Source organism: Mirounga angustirostris, unplaced genomic scaffold (genome assembly GCF_029215605.1).
Source record: "Mirounga angustirostris isolate CCGP_5_RB_7025 unplaced genomic scaffold, mMirAng1.0.hap1 SCAF_6, whole genome shotgun sequence".
NCBI classification, from domain to species: domain Eukaryota; kingdom Metazoa; phylum Chordata; class Mammalia; order Carnivora; family Phocidae; genus Mirounga; species Mirounga angustirostris.
This window is the reverse complement of record NW_026991714.1, coordinates 126,648,447-126,674,076: the sequence shown is the minus strand read 5'-3', so window position 1 is coordinate 126,674,076 and position 25,630 is coordinate 126,648,447. Positions and strand designations below refer to the sequence as shown.

The 25,630-nt window shown below is 44.7% G+C and overlaps 1 protein-coding gene across 7 annotated transcripts in view; it reads left to right on the top strand.

Annotated features, from left to right (window-relative positions):
* Window positions 1-25,630, top strand: part of DNMBP (dynamin binding protein) — a 105,256-nt gene that overhangs the window by 62,880 nt on the left and 16,746 nt on the right. For 6 of the 7 annotated variants that reach the window (XM_054508334.2, XM_045878603.3, XM_045878606.2 and 3 more), the window contains 5 exons: window positions 19,053-19,246; window positions 20,095-20,194; window positions 23,459-23,606; window positions 24,202-24,219; window positions 24,559-24,758. In XM_054508334.2, coding sequence (XP_054364309.1) covers window positions 19,053-19,246; window positions 20,095-20,194; window positions 23,459-23,606; window positions 24,202-24,219; window positions 24,559-24,758 — 660 coding nt within the window. The remainder of the gene's footprint in view (window positions 1-19,052; window positions 19,247-20,094; window positions 20,195-23,458; window positions 23,607-24,201; window positions 24,220-24,558; window positions 24,759-25,630) is intronic. The other variant, XM_045878605.2, reaches the window with a different exon arrangement.

The following is a 25,630-nucleotide window of genomic DNA, read 5'->3' as shown; positions in this document are numbered from 1 at the left end:
ACTCAGTCATCCTTTTGAGAAGGATAAAACCTGAAAATAGATAAAAGGGGTGGTTATACCAGTACTAGGAACACTCATGCATTTAAGGAAACTGACCCTCGAAATTCTTATTTAAGTATGGCTTGAATGAGAACAACCTTAGAGATTTAATCCCTCTGGGAGGCACTTTACAGAGCAAGACCTGTACAGTGCTATAAATATGCACCGTGGCCTCCAGAACGAGACCATGTTCTCATGGGAACTTTCTTTACCATTCTCGGTTTTGTCAGGCGTCTCTCATCCCAAATATCTTTCCATTTGTACTGTAATATTTTGTTTTGTTTTGTTTTATGGGGATGGCAAGTTCATTATTGAGGCACCCAGAGAAAATTTACTTTCCTGGCATGTTCTTTCTCTCAATCCCTACACTTCTTTAGACATTAGGGAGAAGAAGATTTTAACTTGTTTTATAGAGTGTTCATGTCTTGACATTCAGGAATCTTAAGTGAATGGAAATCAGAAGATTATATTCTTCATGGTGCTTTATTCATACACATGATGCTTTGTGTATTCAAATTACTTCATCTCATTTAGCCTTACCTAACTTATCTGTAACATGAGTATTAATTGAGTCTTTTATAATGTAGAGTTTCTTTCGTTCTTTCTTTCTTTGACGTTATTTCTTTCTTGCCAGTTTGTCTTCTCCAGTTCTCTGAAATGAACTATGTTTTATTTTGTTGTTGTTTTATAATTTCTGGACTCCCTGTTAGACCTTTATTTTTATTATGTATATGCTATTCTCCTGCCAAGCCAACTTTCTGGTTTGGGCCAATTTGGGGGAGTGTAGGTGATGACCAGAGGATAGGGGTTAGAGTCAGAAAATGTAAACGATTTAGAAAGTCCATCTCACACCTTCCTCCAAAGTGGAAAGTCTCTCGTCTAGATCTTCAGAATAGGTTCACTGTTGTCGGGGACACAAGTCCCTGGTCTGTGATCCCAGAACGACCAGTGGTTTATCCTGTGGTTTTCCAACACAGGCTTGACTAAACCAGAATTTCCAGGGCATTGTTGCAGATGAATCAGGCTCTCCACCTGCATTTGTAAAGGTAAGAATGAAACCAAACCCGGTTTTAGTTGGGAGACCAGGTATTTAACAGCTAGCCACTTTTTTCTAGGTGCATTTTTTGTTCTAAGATGATAGGGAATGAATGACCTCTAAAGTCCTTCCAGCTCAAAACAACAAGAACAACAACAACACACACACAAGTGATTCTCTGATTCCTTATATTGCTTGTTTTCGTATAGCTCCTATTCCCTTTCCCCACATCTGTTCCTTAGATGAACTTTGTTTCCTATCATTAGTTCCTTATTGTATTAAGCCTCAGAGTGTGTTTACTCTGTCTGACTTAACAAGAGTCAAGCTCCGGAGTGGTGCAATTTGCCCTGTGACCTCTCTAACACCAGCTAAGTCCCACCTTCTGTCATTTCCAGTTTTATAACTCTCTCTCTTTATATTCGAGGACTGAAGTTTTGATGGTGCATTCGTATTTAGCTCAGTTGACACCCCTTTTTTGTACCTCTAGGATCCTCCTTGACCTGTAACAGAATCTTAGTCTGCCCGAAAACCCTTTTGCTTTCTACCATTCTTTGCTGCTGGCTTACTCACACACCACTGCCCTTCCCAAACGTTACAGTTACAGCATGTAATTCCAGAAAGAAGCAAGTGTTGGAGTCTGTCTTCTGACCTGAGTTCACATCTCAGCCCCACCATTTACTATCGTGTAACTTTAGGTGAATTACCTAACCTCTCTGAGCTTTGGATTCCTTATTTATAAAGTGAAGATAATACTACCTGTGTCGGTGAGAGAACATAAATAAAGCACTTAATGACATGTCTGGAACATAGTAGGTGCTCATAAATTATGAGTTCTTTGTCTCTTGGTGATCCACCTCCCTTCCCCCTTATCATTTGCTCCACCAGCCTGTCACTGTGAGGTCCCCTTTCTCCTGAGATCCAGATGGACCCCCCCATGGGACATCTGCCCTCAGACCCTGTCTCTGCAGGTGTGATTATCCAAGGGGAGCACCCCGTCCCTCTTCTCCCACTCTCCCCCGCCTCCCCCTGCTTCTTCTGAGAAACAAAGCACTGTTTAATGGCTGCTCCAGTCTGTCTCTTGAGCTAGAAACCAGGCCCTTCTATCAGGATGTGTCCTTTCCCTCACCTGCCTTATCAGTCCTATGACGGCCTCAGTCTTCAGTGTGGCTAGGGCGGGTCTGTTACAGTTTTGCCTTTAGTCCTAGGGTGCGGCCCCTCTCCTAAGGTATGGCTCTTTTGAGGCTTCAGTGGAAAGCCAGAGTGTTTATTGAACCTCCTAAGTTGGACGGACTCAAATTTCAGGCTGTGTCTTCTCAGCGCCAGACAGTTGTGAATATCTGCCAGGCTCTTGGGCCTCCAGCTGTTATTGCTTTCTGCTGGCTTCCTGGAGTCTCATCACCTGCAGACATAGTTCAAGGATTTGAGGGGAATTTCTGCACAGATTTTGGGCTGCTGTCTCTGTGGCTCCCTCTTTTCCATTTCTCCCATAATATCTAGCCACTTCACAGCCCCAGATGTGAGCCTTTGACTCTTCAGCCCAAGAAAGTTGCCAGTTGTTGACTTCACCATTTTTGCTTTATTTCCCCCACATCCTGGAAGACTAGGGATTGACTTCAGGGGATAAGAATTGGGTAAATATGGATCTTACCTAGTTTGCTTCCCTTGTTTTGAGTCTTATCCCCTCTAGTTTCGGCCTGCTTTTGGTTGCTTTCCAATGCCTTCACATAGTTACTTTGAAAAAAAAAAGCCTTATTCAGAGTTGCTAGTAGTTCTCAGTAGGTAGGTTGGTACAATGTAATCTGCTCTCCCATTGCTAGACCAAAAGTCGGCATGAAGATTTTACGCTTGCTAATAACATAAGTGGTTATGATGGGGAGAGGACCTGGTGCTTCAGATTCCATGTTAACTGAGTTATGTGATATTAGGATATCAGGATGAAGGACTCTTACAGAGAGAAAAAGGCACTGGAATTCAGGTGAGAATCAAGGCTTGGAGGTCCAGGGTTGGAGGGCTGCAGTGGAATCCCGTATCACTACACATCAGCAAGTCCCGTGTTTTATAAATAATGGGTAACCACCCACGACTGGGTCTTATAGTCTATTCGGTGGATTACAACTAGCATTTTTGAAAAATAAAATAGAAGTGAATAGAGAATGTCATAGCACATCTGATGTACTAAAAGTATGTATGTCATACTTCTACACACACGCTCACACACACACACACACATATTATGTGTTATGTGTATGTTGAGTCACAGTATGAAGTGTGGGGGCCACAGTAAAAAAATGTTTGAAAAACACTTAAATCTGACCCACTGTTTTTGTAATCAAAGAGATGGAGCTCAGAGAAATTGAAATGTATGTCCAAAATCAATCCTTAGATCAGGAATTGAATCAAGGTCTCCCGATGCCCAGACCGTCAGGGCTGAAGCCAGAAGCACAGCTCTGAGCTCCTTCCACACCAGTGAACTCAGAGAGCAGAAAAGTACTGTGTTAGGGGTGCCAGGGGAACGACTTCAAATGGAGGGGGCGTAGCTGAGTGACACGCTGCGGCAGAGAAAGGGTGGGGGTGTGGACCAAGGAAAGACCTCGCATTTGGCGGGTGGGGTGAGGAAGAGGAACAACTGAGGCCAAGAGCACATTACAAGGAGTTTAGGAGAGAAGTGGTGATGAAAAGAGAGACGCAGTTCCTTTAAAGTTTGGACAATAATTGCAGTGGACCAACAGAGTCCAGGAAAATCTTGTTTTGTTTTCTCCCAAGATGAGAAAAAGTAGCGAAGACTTGAAGGCACTTTGCCAGTGTTACACACATAGTTTGGGGTTTAGCACTCTATGGGGCAAGGTTTCTTTTCATTCCAAGTGTGTGAACATGATATCTTTGTAGCTACAGTCTGGATTCAAATTATTGGAATAAAATGTCTGCCAGTCAATCCGAGACATGAGCTTTTCATCCTGGCTGATTTCCCTTTTTTTTTTTTAAAGATTTTATTTATTTATTTGACAGAGACACAGCGAGAGAGGGAACACAAGCAGGGAGAGTGGGAGAGGGAGAAGCAGGCTTCCCGCCGAGCAGGGAGCCCGATGCGGGGCTCGATCCCAGGACCCTGGGATCATGACCTGAGCTGAAGGCAGGCCTAACGACTGAGCCACCCAGGCGCCCCATCCTGGCTGATTTCATATGCTGATGGCAAGGCGTGAGTGTGGCACATGCCGTGAGGCCTCTGCCACTCTAGAGACAAGGGGACGTACCCATCGGAGTCACAAATGGCCAGCAAAACAGACGGTGGAGTTTCACGCTCAGTAATACAGGTAGTGGCGGTAGGACCACTCTAATTCACCTGCTTGACTGTTCCCAGAGCACTTTGTGCAGCTTCCTCTAATTTCATAATGTTACTATAAGCAAGAGCCACTCATCTATTTTTAGCTCACAGAAGTGTGTTGAGTTCCAAACGCTGTTTACATTCTGGTTAGACCGCGATTACCTGGAGATCCTGAGGAGGGATGGAGCTCCTGCTCCCATACCAGTGGGCTGGAGCCAGATGTCCTCGGGACCAGCCGTTCCCTTTCCCTCCCTCTCTCCCTCTCTCTCTCTCTCTCTCTCTCTCTCTCTCGACATTTTTGCATTTCCCTGAACTTCTGCTTGGTCTCCTCTTGCTGCAGACCCACACTTCCCGTTTACTCATAGTTTCTACTCCCTCTTCACTTTAGATTACACATAACCAGACTCGTCCTACCACTGCCTTGGAGCATTATTACAGCTTCTATTCCTGTCTGATCTGCCTGATATCCTAATTCAGATTCCCGGGAGAGTGAGTGTAAATGACTCAGCTGGTGTTTTTTAGTTAGTCCTCATCATATGAACTAACCATTCATTGATTAGGTACAAATCCGTGGTCCAAAATGGTGACGTGAAGTCCGGGATGGGGGTCAGCTGGTGTGAATCGTCGCCACGGCGGCTGCCAATGGTGCCGACTTGGGATGTAGCGGGCTCTGGAGATGGCGGGCGTTCTGAGGCATGGCTGGCCCCACCGACCCCAGCATTTGGAACGGGGTGGAGGTATCCTTTGGCTGTCACAGTGGCAGCGTGCAGGGGACTACTTGTTTAGAAGGCAGGGACCGGAGACGCTGAATGTTTTCAGTGTGTAGACCCGTCCTACACAGTGAAGAATTGTCCTGCCCAGAATGCCAGTTGTGTCCTCATTGAGACATTGGAGATGGGTAGGGCTCGTGCTTGCCTTCAGGAACTTGCGGTTTTGAACAGAAAACAGCATATAAACAAATAATCCAGATACAATTTTATAAGTCCCTTAAGGGGGACTGTTAGATACCATCCCCCACTACCTGTGTCACCTTGTGTAAAGCATTTAATCTCTCTCTGCCACAGTTTTTTTATCAGTAAAACGAGATGATGTACCTACGTGACCGTGTTATGAGGATGAAGTGAGTTCATAGCTATCTAGGTGCCTAGAACAGCGCAGGAGAGCCTGGCACATAGTAATCCTAAGGAAACATGAGCCGCCACCATCACTCCACCAGCACGAGACCCCGCATCCCCTCTGCATACAGTTCAACAGGGATTTAGTAGCCAGTACTTAGCACTGTACCAAGCATCAGGGCGAATCCAGAGAAGGATGCCTCCCCCACCCCAACACACACACGGGAGTTTACAGATCAACTGGTGAGGTAAAATGCAAAAATAGGAATCATGTACTAAAGTACACAAGTGAATGCTGTGGCCAGTCAGAAGGGGGAAAACTCAGTCCTTACCTGAGTTGTAGGAAAAGGCTTTAAGAAGATGTTTGAGCTTGAGCTAAAGCTGAAGAGAGTGAGGAATGGGGGTTGATGTAGGCAGAGAGAAGCAGGGGGAGCATTCCTGATTGAGCAAGGGCACATAGTTGCAGTGACAAAGAGGAACACAGTTTGGAGATCACTGGAGTACTGAAATCTTAGAAACCGATGGCAGTTTGGACCAGAGCTTGAGGAATAAGGTGAGCCAGGCCTCATGTGCTGAGTTTTCCTCTCAGATGTAATCACTGGAACTCTGTGTAGATGCCTTCTGTGAGGCAAGGAGCGACTGGGGAGAAGGGCAGGTGTCTGAGAACCGAGCCACAGTTTGGGAGCAAGAGGAGGAGGGATAGGGCGAGATCATGTGAGGAGGTCAGGAGAAAACCAGAGAATTTAAAGGAAGAGAGAATGGCCAATGCTTTGAAGTACCCCAGGGAAATCAAGGATAATGCCATTGGATTTGTCGAGGGGCTTATTGGTCAACTGAAAAGACCAATTTTGCTGGAACAGTGATGACTCAGAATTACTTACAGAGGACTTCTATGGGGGATGAGGTCATAGAAGGAGGGCATGAAGACCACTCTTCCAAGACCTTTCACAAAAAGAATCAAAGACTTGTGACTGTAGCTGAGGGGGCACAGAGTTGGACAAAGCTTTCCTGCGCTTACTTTTTAAAATCAGGGTGTTGTTGCTTGTTGGAAGATAGATGGGTAGGCAGGAGGGAAAGGAGAAGAAAAGGGTAAATATGTGGAGGCAAAAGGACATACATGTAGGGCCCTATATCCCCAAAGGTTGGGAGGTGACTGAAGCCTGAGAGGAAATAAGGCCCTCCTGAGGTTGGAATGATCCAGTCTGACAGACTCCCACCCATCCCAGAGACCTTGCCCTGGTATCAGGAGTTGTATCCTCAAGCCAGGTTGTTTGTTTTCTCTAAAGCCATTACCTAAATTGTCTTTGTATAATGTTTCATCGGCAACACAGGAAGATTAGCCTGGGAAGATTGCAGGTCTCTCTTAAAGCAAGAGATCTCAAGGAAAGGCTGGATCCACTGAGCATGGATAGGAAGAGGTGCTCTTGTGGAGGGCTGTTAGAGGGCGCAGTGGGAGGAGGGGTGAATCAAAGCAGCTAACTTGCAAAACCATGGCAGGCCTGGCCTTAAATGGGATGTCAAAGTGAGGACTCAGGAACTTGACTCACCCATAGAGTGGGTGCCCCAGAATTTTCCAATTTGATATTTCCTGAGAAACCAGGCAGTGCCCACACTGGGCATGACCATCAGGCTGTGACGGTGCCCACGCACTGTGATTACTGGTGAGAAGGAACACGTTTGTACACATGGCTCCACAGTGGCCCTCGTTCCACCATATCAAGAAACCAACCCCTTCTAATCGTGAACTGAGAGGAGACTGATGGAATGTATTGTGTTTCATTGAATCTAAAACACCATCTACTGTAAGACACTGAATAAGTTTAGGTACCATTAAAAAGATGACTTCTAATTAAACTTTAACACGCTCTTACTTGGAAAACATATCTTGCTTTTAGAGATGTTAAAATGTGAAAAAAATGGGGGCGCCTGGGTGGCTCAGATGGTTAAGCGTCTGCCTTCGGCTCAGGTCATGATCCCAGGGTCCTGGGATCGAGCCCCGTATAGGGCTCCCTGCTAAGCGGGGAGCCTGCTTCTCCCCCTCCCTCCGTTTCTCCCCCTGCTCATGCTCTCTCTCTCTCTATCTCTGTGTCTCAAATGAATAAATAAAAAAATCTTAAAAACAAATGCGCATCTTAGCATCTACTGAAATGTGAAGATGCATCTACTTACTGCTGACCTCACAGCAATACTTAGACAAAAAATATGGTAGAATTCCTCTAGCTCTTTCCTCAGTGATTTGGAGGTAGGGAATTTGATTGTCTTGCTCTCCAGCCTCTGCCCCGCTTAGAGGGAGATTGAAACCTGATTTACCCCCAGTGCCACAGGTCCTAAATTTTAACTAAAATTTTCATAAAAGTTAGGATAGTTCATGATTTTTAAAAATCTTTTGGGGCACCTGAGTGGCTCAGTCGTTAAGCGTCTGCCTTCAGCTCAGGTCATGATCCCAGGGTCCTGGGATCAAGCCCCGCATCGGGCTACCTGCTTGGCGGGAAGCCTGCTTCTCCGTCTCCCACTCCCCCTCTCTTGCTGTGTTCCCTCTCTCGCTGTGTCTCTCTCTGTCAAATAAATAAATGAAATCTTTAAAAATACATACATACATACATACATAAAATAAAATAAAATAAAAATCTTTGGGTAGTGTCTTTTATCCCAACTATTGCAGAGTAATGCTCAGGCACTCTAAGTTACAATAATTGTTGCCGTTTATTAAGTGCCAGTTGCTGTGCTAAATCCTATGGATTAGGTATACATTAGGCACAGAAGTCCAGTAACATCTAAGCTCTCTGACAGTGGTAAAGATAGTATTTCCAGAACCTAATAACTTGGCATATCATAAGTGCTCAGTGAATGTGTGTAGTCAAATGAAATATTCTATTTTGGGGCACAGAATATGTATACCGAAAGATAAGTAGGGTTTTAATACATGTTCTGTTCCAAGTCGAAATAATTGCACTCTATTTCTATTTTCCTATTTCCTATTTATCATAATAAATGGATGTTGGATTTTTTCAAATGTATTTTTTTCCCTATCAATTGACTTGGTCATATGATTTTTCTTCTTTTGCCTGTTGATGTGGTGAATTACATTGTTTGATTTTCAAAGGTTGAACCGGCATCACACACCTAGAATAAATGTGACTTGGGAATGTTAAAAAAAAAAAAAAGATAAAATAGTACGTGTTACTTTGTATTGCTGCTTGAGAAGGGAAATTTAGGGAAAAGACCAATACAGGGAGTGGAGAGGCCCCTCATCTAGCTGGGCTTAAAGGACAGTAGGTGAGCAGAAAGGCAGAGAGACAAGCTGGGCTTGTCATGTTCAAGGATGAAGAAGGGACCAAATACCGGAAGTCCGCTGTGCTGGGTTCCAGAATAATGGCAGCAAGGGCCCGTCCTTAGGGCTCGCGGAGAGGAAGTGGCTAACTGCCTAGGTGAGTCCAAAGAGGCCTTACATGCCAACTGCCACTCCTTGTGGGACTAGTTAGCAGGTGATGTGGTTACTCCAAACTGAGAGGAGTAAGTGAAGTAGCAGGGTAGCACGGCATGTAAGAGTTTAGATCTTGGAAGTGACCAACGAGGCCCAACCCCTTTGTTATATATACATGGAAACAACAGCCCAGAGAGGTCATGTAACATGTCTGAGATCACACAGGAAGGAGGGGAAGCAGGGCTAGATCCCAGGGCTTTTTTGAGTATTTTATTCACTACACCTGCTGCGCTCTCAAGATCTTAGAAGCAGCTTCACTTATAGCTCAGGAATGGAAGCCAGAGGAGATATAGGGGGATGGAGTGACCCTGGGATGCCTGGAGCTTGTTTAAACCAACACGGCACTTATGACTGGGTTCCCAGGGAAAACCTGATTTATATTTCCCTTGTATTGAGGTTTTATTTTTTTCCCATGTTTCAGCTAGAAAATAAGATACTAGTATATAATGTCAGATATCCTGAGTTTAATGAGATTTTACCATCAAAATATCAGATCACACTTGGAAAGAATCTTTATTTTGATAGATTGGGTTCATTCAAATAAATATAACCAAAACCCTAATGCTTAAGTTGATTCTGTTTTGCAATATTCTTTTGTTTCATGAATTTACGTTTTGCCTGTTCAACTAGATTCATTAAGTCAAATGAAAATAACTTTAAAGACCATCCAGTTTAACCCTATTCTGTTTGCTGTTCCTGAACACAGGAGAGATAACATGACTTTCCCAATGAGACTAAAGAAAGCTTTTGAGGGCATTTCAACTTTTTCTACTTCCCCGATGGCCTAGCACTCTGCTTGGTAGCTCCCTATTAAATATTTGTAAAGTTTTGTAGTTAGAACTTGAACAGGATTATGATTCAGGTGAATTGATTGGGGGGGGGTTGCACAGTTATAAAGGATACATAAAATACTATGACAGCAAGTGGGAGGAATAAAAGTAAACCACCTCATAGAAGCTGAAGAAAGTCTAGTTTTATAGAGTAGGATAGAAAAATAGCCAGAGGGGCACGGACATGAGCAAATTTTGAAACATCACTGTAGTGTCGTTACTAAAATTGGAAATATAATGCCAGACAGGGCCATGTGCATACGGAGAAGACATGTAATCTGGAACAAGCCTTGACCCTTCATGGAAAGTGCTGGCCCTGGATGCTGGTTTTGAATATGCAGCTTTCTCAGCCCTGTGGTCGCACTTGAGCCATTTCTTTGATTTGTGTCCCTGTTTCCTCATTTGTAAAATGAGAGCAATAATAACTTCCCTCAAGAGGCTTGGTAAATATAACGTTAGATGTGTGTGTGTTTGGATAATAAAGGTTTTCGTATAGAGTTTTGTTGGCTGACTATAATCAAAATCCTCTTATAAACTGATAATTTATTCCTAGTGAACTATTTTATGAAAACTGTCTTTGCTCTCTTGATAATTTCACTTCTGCTGCCTAAGGAATAGATAGTAATAGTAATGTCCCACCAACAGCACACCCCTCTAGGAGTTATGTGTATTTGGTAAGTGTTCAAAAATGGTGTTTGAGTTGGCCCTAGAATTAAACTTCCCATCCTGGCAGTATAGGAGATTTGCAGACTTGTCCATGGGGCACTTGACTCGTTGGCTCCTCAGAATGCCTGGATAGGGCCTGGAAAAAGGAAGGGGCAGATGAGAAGTTTGGAGCTGAGTTTCGCTGAGGTGGAAACCCTCCCAGTAGGGATTGTGCTAGAGGCTGCTTGCCAAAGTCAGCGGGCAGTTACTGAGCAAAAGCCACAGGGAAAGTTTTTTCAGTTGCCGTTAGATTTGGGAACTAAATGGGTTTGATTCCTCTCTGAAGTTGGGTGGCTGTGAGCCCTGCAGAAAAGCCAGGGACCACAGCGCCACAAGTTTGAGCAAACCTCCAAATTGGAGTCTTGTAGGTGCTAAAGGTAAAGATGCAGTGGGAGCTGGGTGGCCCGGCTGGAGTGATGGGAAAATCGGAAAACCAGGATTTCTCATGGCTCTGGTTGGGCCGGGGCCGGGGGGGGATGAGCAAATTTACAAAGACAGTTTTCTCTCGGGGTTTTCTAAGAGATTGCTAAGCAGACAGTGGTGGTTTTGCTTTTCTTAGGAGACTGGCAAATTGTTACTTGAGCTGTGTCTCCTGACCCATCGTCTTCAGCAGTCTACAGTGACCGGGCCAGGAAAGAGACCTCAGATTATTAAAAAGTGAAGAAAGAGTTTGAATGGATTAACAGAGTAATTGAGAACTGTTGGTATTAGAATATTCTCATTTTATAGCAAATGTTCTTTCTTCTACTTTTTTATTCTTTCAACTTCTATCAACGTTACATGTTCACTGTAGAAATACTAGAAAATACAGTCAAAGAAAGGAAAAAATATCAGAATTTCCATCACTGTCAAGACTTTCTCATTTTCAAATATACCTACTGAAAGTATTTTCCCTTAACAAAATTGCAATTCTTTCATAAACTCTTTGGTAATATGCTTTTTTCATTTAACCACACAGACAGCATTCCATGTTAATATAAATCTGTATCTCAGTGGCTATAATAGTATTTTGTCATACGGATATGCCATAATTTATTTAAGCAGGCCTCTTTTTTTTTAGATTTTATTTATTTATTTGACAGAGAAAGAGCACAAATAGGCAGAGTGGCAGGCAGAGGGAGAGGGAGAGGCAGGCTCTCTGCTGAGCAGGGAGCCGGACGTGGGGCTCGATCCCAGGACCCCAGGATCATGACCCGAGCCGAAGGCAGCCGCTTAACCAACTGAGCCACCCAGGCGCCCCTAAGCAGGCCCCTTTGGGGAGAAAGTTTGGCTGTTTCTGCTCAGGTTGTTTCTGAATTTTTTTACACATTGGAGAACATCCCTACCTATACATCTTGTGCATTTGTCCAATGATTTATGCATAATGAATTCCTAAAAGTAGACTCCTGGGTTACAAGGTTTGACTTTTTTTATTTTAAGAAGTAGAAAAAGTAGGGACACCTGGGTGGCTCAGTTGGTTAAGCGTCTGCCTTCGGCTCAGGTCATGATACCAGGGTCCTGGGATCGAGCCCTGCGTCTGGCTCCCTGTTCGGTGGGGAGTCTGCTTCTCTCTCTCCCTCTACCCTTCCCCCCTGCTCGTGCTCTCTCTTTCTCTCTCTCTCGCTCCCTCTCAAATAATTAAAATCTTTTTTTAAAACAGTTTTTTAAAAGATTTTATTTATGTATTTGTCAGAGGGAGGGAGAGAGAGAGCAGAAGCAGGGGGAGTGGCAGGCAGGGAGAAGCCAGCTCCCCACTGAGCAGGGAGCCCAATGCGGGGCTCGATCTGAGGACGCTGGGATCCTGACCTGAGCCGAAGGCAGACGCCTAACCGACTGAGCCACCCAGGTGTTCCTAAATAAATAAAATCTTAAAAATAAAAAAAGTAGACACAGTATTACAAGTTTCTACCTGCTGCCCTATCCCTTGGAGAGCTGAGGTTTCTTGAAGGGGCGCTCTCCCCTTCCCTGAGGAAGATGATTAATGTGGAAGTCAGAAAGCCATCAAAAGACAGGATAAAATAAGCCTTTTCCTTTGTTTCACGTCTGTTCTGCCATAAATTACCCAGAATACTGTGGAATATTTACTGTGTATGACGCTACTAGATTTGATTCTGAGGGATTATTGACATTCTACCAAGTGGGGTTTTATAAATAGAATCACATGGACATATGCAGATGTGCTTAAGTACATAACTGTTGGCTTCATGGTGGGTGAACGGTGGCTCCACGGAAGTTAAGTTGTGCTTTAGAGCTGCTCTGTCTTGCGATTCGCTACCCGGTGGCCACCAAACCCCACAGGTAGAGCTCCGGTCGGCGCTCGCAGGATTTGCCCGCAGACAGAGTAGCTCTTGGTCGGGGGCCCGGAGGCGGGAGCCCGCTCAGCTCGAATCCAGTCCTGCGCTTACTGAGCCGGTTAACTGAGTTTCTCGTCATTCCTGTCCGGACAGTGGGGACGGGGATATGGTGGGGTTGTTAGGAGGATTACATACCCCAGTGTTTGTAAAGTGCTTAGAACAGGGCTCGACACACCCAGTAAGGGCCCTGTGAGTACCTGTTAAAATGTGAAGCTAAGAGTTGCTGCACGAGCCGGCCCAGGGAGGCCACAGCGTGGCTCTCCAGCCGGGGCCTCGCAGGGGGCCTCACGGCCAGAGAGGGGCTGCTCCAGCCGCAGCGGGAAGGGCTCTTTACCCAAGGCTGCCATCTCTGAGGTTGCCCAGACTTCACCAGTAGAGGCGTTTCTTAGTTAGCATGACACTTGATTTTCAGTTACTGGTGCGACATTAATTCTTGTGAGATTGAGAAGTGCTGACTCAGCGCCTGCAGAACCTCCTGCCCCAAATCCAGCCCCTGTCCTGAGGCAGCTTTTCTTTTTGCTCTCTTTGCCCTTTTCTCTCTTTCTGGGTTTGTTTTTGTTTTTGTTTTGTTTTGTTTTTACAAAGTGCCCTCTTTTTCTGCAACTTTCCTTTCCTTGGTTTCTTTCAAAGTGTAAGTAAGTGTTTGTGAGCTGTGAGCAGGCCTCCCAGTCCCTGAAAATCCCTCTGTGCTGTTCTTGCCGCGAGGGGCCCAGCCCGCTGAGATCTGCATTCTGATGGCTGTAGGGTAAGGTCCCCAAAGTAGGAGGTCCGGGTCCCTGGGCAAAGCCCCAGCCTAGGGGGAGGGGTGCTGCAGAAAGCCAGGTCCCAGGGCAGGCAAAGCAGACAAGTGCCACCCACTTCACAGCACGGCCTCGTAAGTGAGAGACGGATGGGCCTTCAGAATCCTTCCCTAAAAAGAGCATCCTCCAAAACAAAGCTTAGTAGGGGTTGGCAAAGTGAGAATACTACTCTTGGATTAAAAACTCCTGAAGTGAAATTGTGACTGTTTGAGGACCAGGAAAGGGAGAAGAGAGGGGAAGGTGTTGAGCCTGAGCAAAGCTGGGCTGCAGCCTGCAGCTCGTTCCCCTCAGGAGGATTCCAGCTCCATCCTTTAGAACCGGCCCTGCCGTGATAGCCTGGGGGACTTGGGCAATTCATATGTAAATGTGGGAAAGCCTGGGGGAAATGCCTACCCTATTCAAAGGATTTGGGGGTTGCGGAGCATTCCAGAGCTCTGGGAAGATTCTGCTCCGCCTGTTACCCTGGGACCCACACGTCCTCCCCCACCAGCCGTGGCCTTTTGGCACCGCAGGTGCGTCCCGGGGCGCCGGAGCCCGTGGCGGCAGGTGGGGCAGCCTGAGCCGCTGGGGACCTTGCCGGCAGGTCAGAGATTTTCCCCACCAAACCCAGAGCCAGCTTTCAGAGGAAGGCCAGAAGTGAGTGGCTTTTCTCTGTGACTCTGCTTTCAAAGGGTGGCTTGTGGAGTTGCGGGAAGCTGCGGGTTCCTTGGACCCCTTCCTTACCACGCCGAGGAAGGAGCCTGGGGACACACACTAACATGCGGGGTGGGCGTCTCTCGAGAGGGGGTGGAATCGGAACTTTGTGGGGGTGCTGGGACCGGGAAGGGGGAACAAAAGGGAACAACAACCCCGCACAAATTGTCTGATCAGAGAGAGTAAATCTGTGCCATCAGCTTTGGCTCCGGCTCCTAAATTCCTCCAGGGCCATCCCTGCAAGAAGGTGGGAGCTGGTCTGCACACTGCAGTGTAGGCTGGTACTGGCCTCAGCCTCCTCCATGTGCTTCCTCAGCTTTTATTGTTCTTAGAGAAAAGTGGAGTGTTCCAGTGTCTGTACAGAGCATTTCTACTCGGTGCATTTTACCTCAATCTGGTGCAGACAGCATGTTCTGACCCATGGTGGGGGAAGAACTAACTTGTGTCGAGTTATTACCTTGTTTATTCCCTCAACAGCTTGGCAGAGCAGGCACTATTACCCTCATTTTACAGATGAGGACGTTGAGGCCCAGAGGTCAAAGTGGCCTTTGCTGGGGTTCCCCAGCTCGAGCAGGGTAGAGCAAGATTCCAAGCCTGTCTCCACTGCAGCTAACTGAGGGAGGAGGCCACCTTCTCTCACTCGGTCGTCCCAGATCCTGAAATTTTAGATCAGACTTTTTCCTTAGGATGTATTTGGAATAATGGAAAAGGGGTTTTACATTTGGAGTCATTTCAAGCCAGATATTTCTAGTTTGACGTAATCTTGAGAATTAATATGTCTCTAGAGCTTGAGGGTCACCTACATCTTCAGAAACATGTAGAATTTTGTCAAAATTGCAGATACCTTCCACAGGGATTTTAAATCATGCTAAATAAAGTGTTTTTGGTTTTGTTTTAAAGGCAGTCCAAGAGTTTATACATGCACCTGCAAAAAAAAAAAAAAAAGCATCATGCTGTTAGTTTAAAAGAATTGTTACCATTTCTTTTTTCTCTTTTAATAAAAATAAAAATCCGAGTTTCTTAGTGTAGGTTGCTGGCTTTTGATTGACAAATACTTGGTGGTATTTTAAGCTTTCAACTGTTATAATTAATAGAACTTTGATTCCTGAGATAGAATAGTTTCCAGGGAACTTTCAAGATTTGAGGCATATAAACCCCTGACCTTTTCTAGTTGAGATTCCAGGCTAGGGAGGCAAAATGGTACAGGATTAAGTGCAGAGGATTTGGATTGAAATACATTTAGATTAAAATTCCAGAACTGCCATTTACTCACTACATAACCTGGGACAAGTTGGTCAGCCTCTCAAAACCCAGGTTTTCTATTAAGTCAAGTAATAATACAACTTGAGAGTTTTGACATGAATATTAAATAAGTTCAGGGACATAAGTATGTAAAGCGCATTGCCCGTGGTAGGAATTCAGTAAATGTTCTCCCTTTCAGAGCTTTTTAGTCCTGTATTAAAAATGAGTGTCTTCTAAAAATAACATATCATTATATGTTGTATGCCTGAAGTGAATATTATGTCAATTATCCCTAAATAAAGAAGGTAATAAATTTTAAAAATGAGTTTCTCTTCTCAACTTGCCACTTATGAAACCATATTTGGCAGTGAGATCCTATTGCTTGAAATTGCAAAGAAAATTTGAAACAAGGCTATTGAAAATAAATTTTACATATGCTACAATTGATTTGGGATTATGATTTAGCACTCTAGTGCAATAAGAGTTATGCTTGAAATTTTGTCATTCATTCTACCAAAAGAAGTTTAAGAAAGATATTTTCCGATTGTCCTTTTTTTTTTTTTTTAAGATTTATTTATTTGACAGAGACACAGCGAGAGAGCGAACACAAGCAGGGGGAGTGGGAGAGGGAACACAAGCAGGGGGAGTGGGAGAGGGCGAAGCAGGCTTCCCGCTGATCAGGGAGCCCAGTGCGGGGCTCGATCCCAGGTCCCTGGGATCATGACCCGAGCCGGAGGCAGACGCTTAACGACTGAGCCACCCAGGTGGCCCCGATTACGTCTTTTTAAACTTTATTGTGAATAATACAAAATTTACACATTGCAGTAGTACAAAGAACCTCCTGTATATCCTTTATTCACATCCATCCATGTTTAACATTTTGTTGGGTTTTGTGTTCATTCTCTCTACACACACACACACGCACACACTTTTCTGACTGAGTGTAGGTTGCATATATCATGTCCTTTCTTAAGCTTCCGTGTGTATTTTGTATGAACCATGGATGTCCTACATGACCACATAGATTTGCCACTTTAGGAAATTTTTCACTGATTTAATCGTTTATCTAACTTACAGTCTATATTACAACTTCACCAGTTGCCCTAGTAATGTCCTTTGTAGCAATTTTTTCCCCCAGATCAGGACTCAGTTCCTATTCACACATGGCATTTATTTGTCATCTTCTCAGTCATCTTTGATTGGGGACTGTCTCCCAGGCTTGTCTTTCTTTCTTTCTTTTTTTAAGTAAACTGTACACCCAGTGGGGGGCTCAAACTCATGACCCCAAGATCAAGAGTCACAGGCTCCACAGATGGAGTCAGCCATCCAGGAGCCCCTCTTCGTCTTTCATAACATGACATTTTGAAGAATACAGATCCTCAGTTTGCATGTGTCTGATGTTTCCTCAAGATTTGTTTCAGATTATGCATTTTTGACTGGGATACCATGTCAGGGATATTGGGTTGTTTCCAGATATGACAAGTGAAAAGACATGATGTCTGTTTGCCCTTTATTGATGATGTGAATTTTGTTTGCTCAGTGATCATATTCTCCCTTTCTCCACTATATATAGTCACTATTTTTCATTTTTGTAATTAATAAGTAATTTGTAATCACTAACTCAAAATTGTGCAAATATGTTATCAATATGAATTCATGGGTTGTTAGTTTAGTCAAGGGATTATAGTCCATTGCGGTGCTTATTTACTTTGATACTCAAATGGTACCAGATCTGGCCAATGGGAGCCCCTTGAAGCTGGCTCCGTGCCTTTTGGAAATACCTCCATCGTGTTGGGCACTTTCTTCTTTTCTGCCATTAGATGTTTCTGGTTCACCTATGCTGTCCTTGCCCCAATCTTGGAATTAGCTATTTCTCCAAGGAATTCTGGTTTCTTTTAGTGGAGAGTGGTTTTTAGAAACCAGAATCTGGGTGCATTCTTTTTTTTTTTTTTTTAAAGATTTTATTTATTTATTCATGAGAGACAGAGAGAGAGAGAGAGGCAGAGGGAGAAGCAGGCTCCCAAGGAGCAGAGAGCCTGATGTGGGACTCGATCCCAGGACTCTGGGATCATGACCTGAGCCGAAGGCAGACGCCCAACCATCTGAGCCACCCAGGCGCCCCTGCATTCTTTTTTCAACATTGGAATTCCTAGGTTCTTAGAGAAGGGGCAGTGGGGAAGATTTTTGAAGACTGAAATCTGATGTGAAAGCCTAGTTTTCCATAAGTAGTGTAAATGTGTGTTTTTGCTTCTTAGATCTGCTAAAAATATTCTTGTGATCACACCCAGATTAGTATATTGACTTAACCAAAATCGTAGTTTTTTTTAAGTGGATCTTAAGGAATTTGAAATAAACTGAACAGAGATTGCTTCATTGTTGGAATTTTTTTCAAGTGTTTATTTTAGTGTTTAATGTTTATTTTAAATGAACAAATGCCATCCCATCTTTATAAATCTCACCATAGCTAACTAATGGGTAATTGTAAAAGCTAATGACAAGGTACATATTTGTTTTCGTTTTTAGATCATATGGTGTGGTTCTACAGAGGTTCTTTTGATTGATAATATCCTTAAAAAGAATTTCATCTTTGGGGCATCTGGGTGGCTCAGTCGTTAAGCCTCTGCCTTCAGCTCAGGTCGTGGTCCCAGGGCCCTGGGATCCAGCCCCGCATTGGGCTCCCTGCTCTGCGGGAAGCCTGCTTCTCCCTTTCCCACTCCCCCTGCTTGTGTTCCCTCTCTCGCTGTGTCTCTCTCTGTCAAATAAATAAATAAAAATCTTTAAAAAAAAAAAAAAAGGACTTCATCTTCCTAGTACCTTTGTATCTTCTAGGGCATTTGAAATAACAAGGTGCCCAAGTCTTTACTAATGTTTCAATAGGGAGAATCTAAATAATTTTTGTATATTTCATTGTGGATTTTCATCATCCATCACAGTGACTGGAACATAGTAGGCCCTGTAGTCACCCAGTTCTCAGGTAATTCTTATCTAACTCTCGTCTTCTCATTAGTTGGCACTGTGATGTCCCCCATAATATTCTTTTTAATATTGCTGTATCAGTGTTTAACTTGCAGCTTGGTATTTCTGCTGCTGACCTCATGCGTTGGGTTTTTTACCTAATTAAGTGAAAGCAATTCTTTGTAAGAACAGTGCCTCTCTCAGCCTCTTCCCTAAGAGGTTGTGGACAGTGATTTGTCCTCCTGAAATGGGCCAGCTATTCTTTTTTAGGACAAGTTCAAGAAATGTTATCACACAGATGACAGAAGTTTTCTTTGCAGAAACGGCTTTCTCAGCCCTTCATCTGTTCGTAATTAGAACTGACGTGTGATCGGATTTCCTGGTGGTTGACAGTGACGAGACTTTGGTTCTCAAGGAATGTGTTCTTTTCAGCCTGAACTGTTGAAGAATCTTGCTTTCACACCCAGAGCCGCCGACCAGTTCTCTCTTCCCTTCTAGAAATGACGCTGCTCTCCTCCCAGTCTTCATCACCCGTGGCCCCTCCTGGGTCCGTGTACACTGAAAACCCAGAGCAGAGGATGCTGGAGAAAAGAGCCAAGGTGATAGAAGAACTCCTCCAGACGGAAAGAGACTACATTCGGGATCTGGAAATGTGCATCGAGCACATCATGGTGCCCCTGCAGCAGGCACAGGTGGGAGCTGTGAGAGCAAGTTCGCTTTACCGAGAACGTGATTCCCCCAGCCTGGAGCGCTAGGGTGTGGGCGCGTCCACCGCAAGGGTTACTGGTTTGAAATAAACGCCGTATGGCTGCTGCTCTTAACTGCAGGGCCCTGATGTGCCTGTCATCAGCTTAAGCTTTCAGCGTCCTGTCACTTCTCAAGACTACTGTCAACTTGCCAGACTTGCTGCAGTAGCTCCCAGGACATGTCCTGCTTCCGTGGCTCCTAAAGACACTCCTAGGCAGTCTGGGTGGTCACGGCATTGGGACGGTGGCCTAATAATGAAGTCCGGGGATGATGGGTTCGGTGGCTCTCGCACCTGACGGTACAGCGTTTATTCAGGAAACCCTGCCCGTCAGGTGTGTGCCGGCTACTTGTCTAGATGCTGGAGGTGGGGGAAAAAGGTTAACAGCCTCCTGGGGGGATTTATCCTTACTGCTTGTTACTAGACCATCTGGGCCTGGCTTGGGTTTGTACTTCCAGAACACTCACTCCTAAGAACTAGTATAGGAAGTGGGCACTGCCATCGGATTTTGGGTACTGCGTGGGAATTTGTATCCCAACATAATTCGAGACCAGACTGGTAACAGTCCTTTTATTAAGGTAGTGGGGGAGGGGGTCGAGCAGAGAGTAATTGGATCAGGGACAAAGAGTGACACTAGAGATAATGTTGGCATGCTTCTCTCCTGGAATCTTGGTGACAGTGAGTGAAGCTGACTTTGAACAGTTTTGTACCATCCTTGAAGAGATGTTCCTAGTATGAATGGCATGCCATTAATTTCATTTCCATGCATCTTTACGTTTTGTTTCCCTTTCTCAGATACCAAACATCGACTTTGAAGGACTTTTTGGAAATATGCAGATGGTGATTAAGGTCTCAAAGCAGTTATTGGCTGATCTGGAAATCAGCGATGCTGTAGGTATGAGCTCCTGCCATTGCTTCAGAAGCGGCTTCCCCACCCCCCCCACTTTTTGTTAAACTTCACGGGTAGGAGGTAAGGGGTGAAGCAGCCTTGCTGGTTCTAAGTGGGAAAAGGAAGTTCTAGCTACTTAGTTCAGAGGTCACTTGGCCGTCTGCTTCTCCTTTTATCTACAGCCTACTTTGAGTTGCCACAGGATGTTAGCAATAGAAGAGATTTTAGGTGTTGCATAGCGTGAGTTTTCCAGACCGAAGGTTGCAGCCTGTTGGTGGGTCATGAGATCACTAGAGCAAGTTGCACCCGGTATATACTTTTTTCAATAAAATAAAATAGAAAATATCAGAATGTACTCTAAAGAATAAGCACAGCTACAGCTTTTTCACACTCATGTCAACTCTACATATAAGTATACTGAGTCATGATTTAAAATGTTTTCGCTCGTGTGGGTCATTGTTAAGAATGTTTGAAAAACAGTCACCTGTTTTTAATCAACAAAGGAACTGTATTAGTTATCTATTGCCATGTAACAAATTATACCAAAACTTTGCAGCTTTAAATCAGAAACATGTATTATGCCACAGTGCCTGTGGCCCAGGACTCCAGGAGTGGCTTAGCTGGGCAGCTCTGGCTCAGCATCTCTCCTGAGGTGGGGGTCAAGCTGTTGGCCTGGACTACCATCCTCTGGGGCTCACAGATCCACTTCCGAGGAAGCCCACTCAGCTCCTCAGGCCCTCGTTCCTTGCCTTTGAGCCTCTCCATGGACTGTCCTCAGGACATGGCTGCTGGTTTTCCCCAGTGAGTGATCCAAGAGGGACAGAAGGCTCAAGATGGGAGACCCACAGTGTCTTCTCTAACCTGATCTGGATATGACACACTGTCACTTCTGCCATATTCTGTTGGTCACACAGACCAGCTCTGGTACAATGTGGGAAGGGACATCCTACCATTTTGCTGTGTTCCTGGAATCATGGTCACAGGATGCTACCGCAGTTCTAGCCATCCCCCTACACACATGACAACATCCAGCAGAAGGGAGAAGTGACCCTGTGTCATTTAAGAGTGAACAGAGCTTTCCCAGTGCTCCCCTGTCAGCTTTCTCTTTATTTCTCATTGGCCAGAACTGGGTCACGTGCATATGCCTAAGCTGATGACTGAAAAGGAGAATGGGGTCATGATGTTGGCTTACACTAGGCAGTGTTTACCTGACTTACCTGGGAGGGGAACGGACACAGGAAAGCTTTGGCGAGCCACTAGCAAAAGGCAGGTGGGCATGAATTGCATAAGCAGTGTTTGGGGAGGTCAAGTTTATTTTAATATATTTCTTTGTTTTTTATTTTAATATAGTTCTAATTTAACTTATTTTTAATAGATTCCCTTGGCACACAGAAAGTTACAAAGAACTATTTAATGAAAAGGCTCTTACCCATTCCCTAGCCACCAGCTCTTCAAACCAGAAGCACCCAGGGCTATTAGTTTTCTTCCGTTGCCTTCCAGAGAGTTTATTATATACCAGCAATTACATACATATTTTCTCTACCCCGAGCCCCCATCTCCATTTTTTTTTTTAAATCACACAAGTGTTAAGGAATTATTCAAACTGTTCTACACGAAGCCTTCTCCCCCTCCCCCCCAACCCTTAACAATGTACCTTCCAAGCAGTTTTATGAGCCAGGAATAGAAATGGAAAAAGTATACGGAGAGGGGGATAACTCAGCAAAAAAATCAGGATAATGCAGGGTGCTGGCGAAAGCAGCGCGGAACTCGCATTAGTAGTCTGACTGGGGAAGGATTCTAAGTGCAGGCAGGACAGGATTTAGTGAGGGAGGAGAGAATGGGACGTGCTCAGGGCTTGGCTGAGTAAGGAGATGAGAAAAAAGCACCAGGAGACTCTGGGTACGTAGTATTTTAAATTATTTTACACCTATCTCACAGAAAGAAATCTGTTTTACATCGTGACCCATCGTGTGTGTGTGTGTGTGTGTGTGTGCTTGGACTGTGTCCAGCATTGCCTGAGATTTTCTTTTCTGTGCCATTTTATTTCCCCAAAGTGCTGAATGTGACCCACAAAGTAGATCGCATGACCCATTTATGGGTTGTGACCCCCAGTTTGAAGAACGCTGGAAATTTAGGTGGCGCTTTGCTAGCTGGTCACTGATGTAGAGCTGGGGGCATGGCAGCAGCATGCTCACGACAGTTCTGGGAGGTTCTGGGAATGTCGGTAGGGCAAGGGTACAAAGGAGTAACGTGAGAGAAGACGGCAGGCGGGTATCGGATATAGGGACGTTGGTGGTCAGGGCTCCCAGGGTGGTCCTGAAGGTCAGGAAGGCAGCCAGCCCGGGGCGCCGCCGAGCCTGCTGAGCTGCGGGGACAGGCAGAAGCGAGGCTGCCCTGGGGAGGGCAGCATGAGTGGGATGTTTGTGAAAAAAGTCCCGTTTCTGTCGCAGAAAGGAACAGTGATTAAAGATGTAGATTTCATATAAATGAAAACTGATCTACGCAAAAACAGAGTGTTCCCTAGGTCAGCGCATGGGGAGCAGAGCAGTTGGGTTCCGTGCGGGGGTTTCTGCCCAGAGCCGCTTGTAGGAAGGGTTAGTAGGGCAGCGCTGAGCAGGGTCATGTTTTAAGAGAGGAGCTCAAGGGCAAGCCGACCTTGATCAGTAGTACAAGCTGAAGCAGGAAGGACCAAGGAATTAGCAGAGGAAGAGCCATTAGGCTGATTATTAGATTTATAGCTACGTTTTGCTGTTTAATGCTTTAGAAGAAGTACACATGTTACTCTGTCACAGATTTGTTGTGTTTTTTTTATATTATAGGTATTTTAATATAATAAACTTCATTTATAGTCCTGTGTATTTAATTCATGCACAAAGAAAAGGTTAGAAACTGCTGCCTCACTGTGGTTTCCCTGGGGCTTGGAGAGTGAGGGGCCCTTACGCTTCTGATCTTCTGTGGGGAGCGCTTGCAGACCCCTTTGCCTGACTGGAAAGGGACTGGAGGCGGTTTCTGGGGCCAGCTGTGTGTATGGTGGGGGGGGGGGGGGGGGAGGCTCTGAAAAATAAATATGTGATGACATGGTTCTCTTAAATTTTGCTTTAAATAAATATAATTCTGAGCTATTTCATGGAAATTATAAATTGGGTAATTAGTCTCATTATCATTTCTTGTGATAGGATTTAACTGATAAATGTTTGGTTATCTACCTCACGTTGAAGCTACTGAGAAGAAAGTTACTAAAAACACTGTATGTTTACGTATATTCTAAAGGGCCTGTGTTTCTCGATCACCGGGACGAGCTTGAGGGAACATACAAGGTTTACTGCCAGAATCACGATGAGGCCATTTCACTGCTGGAAATCTACGAGAAGGATGAGAAGATCCAGAAGCATCTTCAGGACTCCTTGGCAGATCTCAAGTAGGAGTTTTGACCTCACTGCACTTCCATCATAATTCTTTATTCTGCCGTTGAGAACTCAGTCCGTGCATAGGTCTAGACTTCTTGTGACATCTATCTTATTTTAATCATAAATGATATGTTATTAAAGGTCCTGTTATATAACTTGCTCTTCTCTCATCATACTGCCTTTTCCCTTGAAAATCTTCAGTGGCTTCCCGCTTCATATCTGTAGATACAAAGTATTAAATTAGCATTTCAGGTAAGAAGGAGTCAGGGAGATAGTTTGCTCCAAACAAATAAGAGCATAGGTAAAAAGACCCAATTCACTTATTCTTGACCTTCAGGTGAGATTCTCCTGGACTTAGGCAGGTTATAAGGATACAATATATGTCTGAGTAGATCATAGGGAAGTTAGGGGCTTACTAACTTTTTAATGAACTAGATATGCCTCCATAGATATTCATAATTTCCCTTTATCCCATGTGATTTTATTTGTCTGCCCAACTGATAGGCATTAGTTGAACTACTATATCCTGCGAAGAATGTGAAAATCGGCATTTAGCATTACCTCTAAGCAGCTGTCTGTTTTCTTTTCATGCTCGCTGCCCTGTAGGAGCCTGTACACAGAATGGTAAGTCCCTCGCCCTTGATGCACATGCTCATTTCTTTTATTTTCTTCCCTAATAGAGAGAAGCCTAGAAGTAGACCTCCTTTGCTGTATTTTTCTCCATAGTGCTTACCACCAAGTGACACTTGCTACAATGTTTGTTGCCTCTCTCCTTCCTCTACTAAATCCCTAGCACCTACAACAGCACCTGGTATTTATTAGGTGCCCAGAAAATATTTGCTGAATGAATGAAATTGGAAAGGAGGATGAGAGAACAGAGCTATATTTAAGAATCACAAACATTACCAATAGGCCCTATATTACTGACATTTGATTAAAAGTCTCTTTTTCCTTCTCTGTTAGGGGATGCACAAATTACATTAACCTGGGCTCCTTCCTCATCAAACCGGTCCAGAGGGTAATGCGCTACCCACTGCTACTCATGGAGTTGCTGAATTCCACCCCAGAATCCCACCCCGATAAAGGGCCCTTAACCAGTGCAGTCCTTGCAGTCAAGGAGATCAACGTGAACATTAATGAATATAAACGTCGAAAGGACCTGGGTAAGAAAAGCATACTTGCTGAAAAGAATGCTGTCCCCCTCCAGAGAATTATGCCTTCACCAGAGAAGGGCAAGACAGAGGGTGGGTAATAGGGCTCTGCTGTAGAAACGGTGGCAGAATGGGGGGAAATAGGGTAGGAAAAAGCAAGCAATAACATAATGAAAGTACAACCGTGGAATATTGGAAGTAAGGCATCTGTGATCAAACTTGTGGCAATGAGAGTCTTTCCCACGGATACAGAGTGGCTCATTCAGGCACTGGTGATTGCTTTCTCCGCTCGAAGCCTTTTCAACCCGTGCTTAGACTTGTTTTCCTGCATGTCGTGTTGGATGTTTTACTACCTCCACTTAAGTTAGGGCTTTTCCTCCTCTTTCAGAAAACCCCCATTTGCCCAGTCTCTGGGTCACGTGACTCCTCTCTGGTCTGAGCCCCGCCCCCAGCACTGAACTGAACCATTTCTTTTCTCTTTCATCAAACCTCTTGTGAGGCTCTAATTTGAACCCTCGATCAGTATAGCATGGTAACCATGCTAAATTGATTGGTTAGTCACATCCTCAAAGAATCTGTAATATAGTATAACCTCTTTCTGTACCTTCTACCCACCACGTCACCCACATTGGTATGCTATGTTGACTGTGCTCTTAAAGCCCTCAGGCCATTTAGTCCTTTGTCTTGGTTCCTATCTCCTTTCTTCTCCCTCTCTCTTTTAAATTTATTTCTTTCATTTATTTTTCTTAAAGATTTTATTTATTTGAGAGAGAGGGAGTGAGAGAGCACAAGGTGGGGAGGGTCAGAGGGAGAAGCAGACTCCCCGCTGAGTGGGGAGCCTGATGTGGGGCTCGATCCCAGGACTCTAGGATCGTGACCTGAGC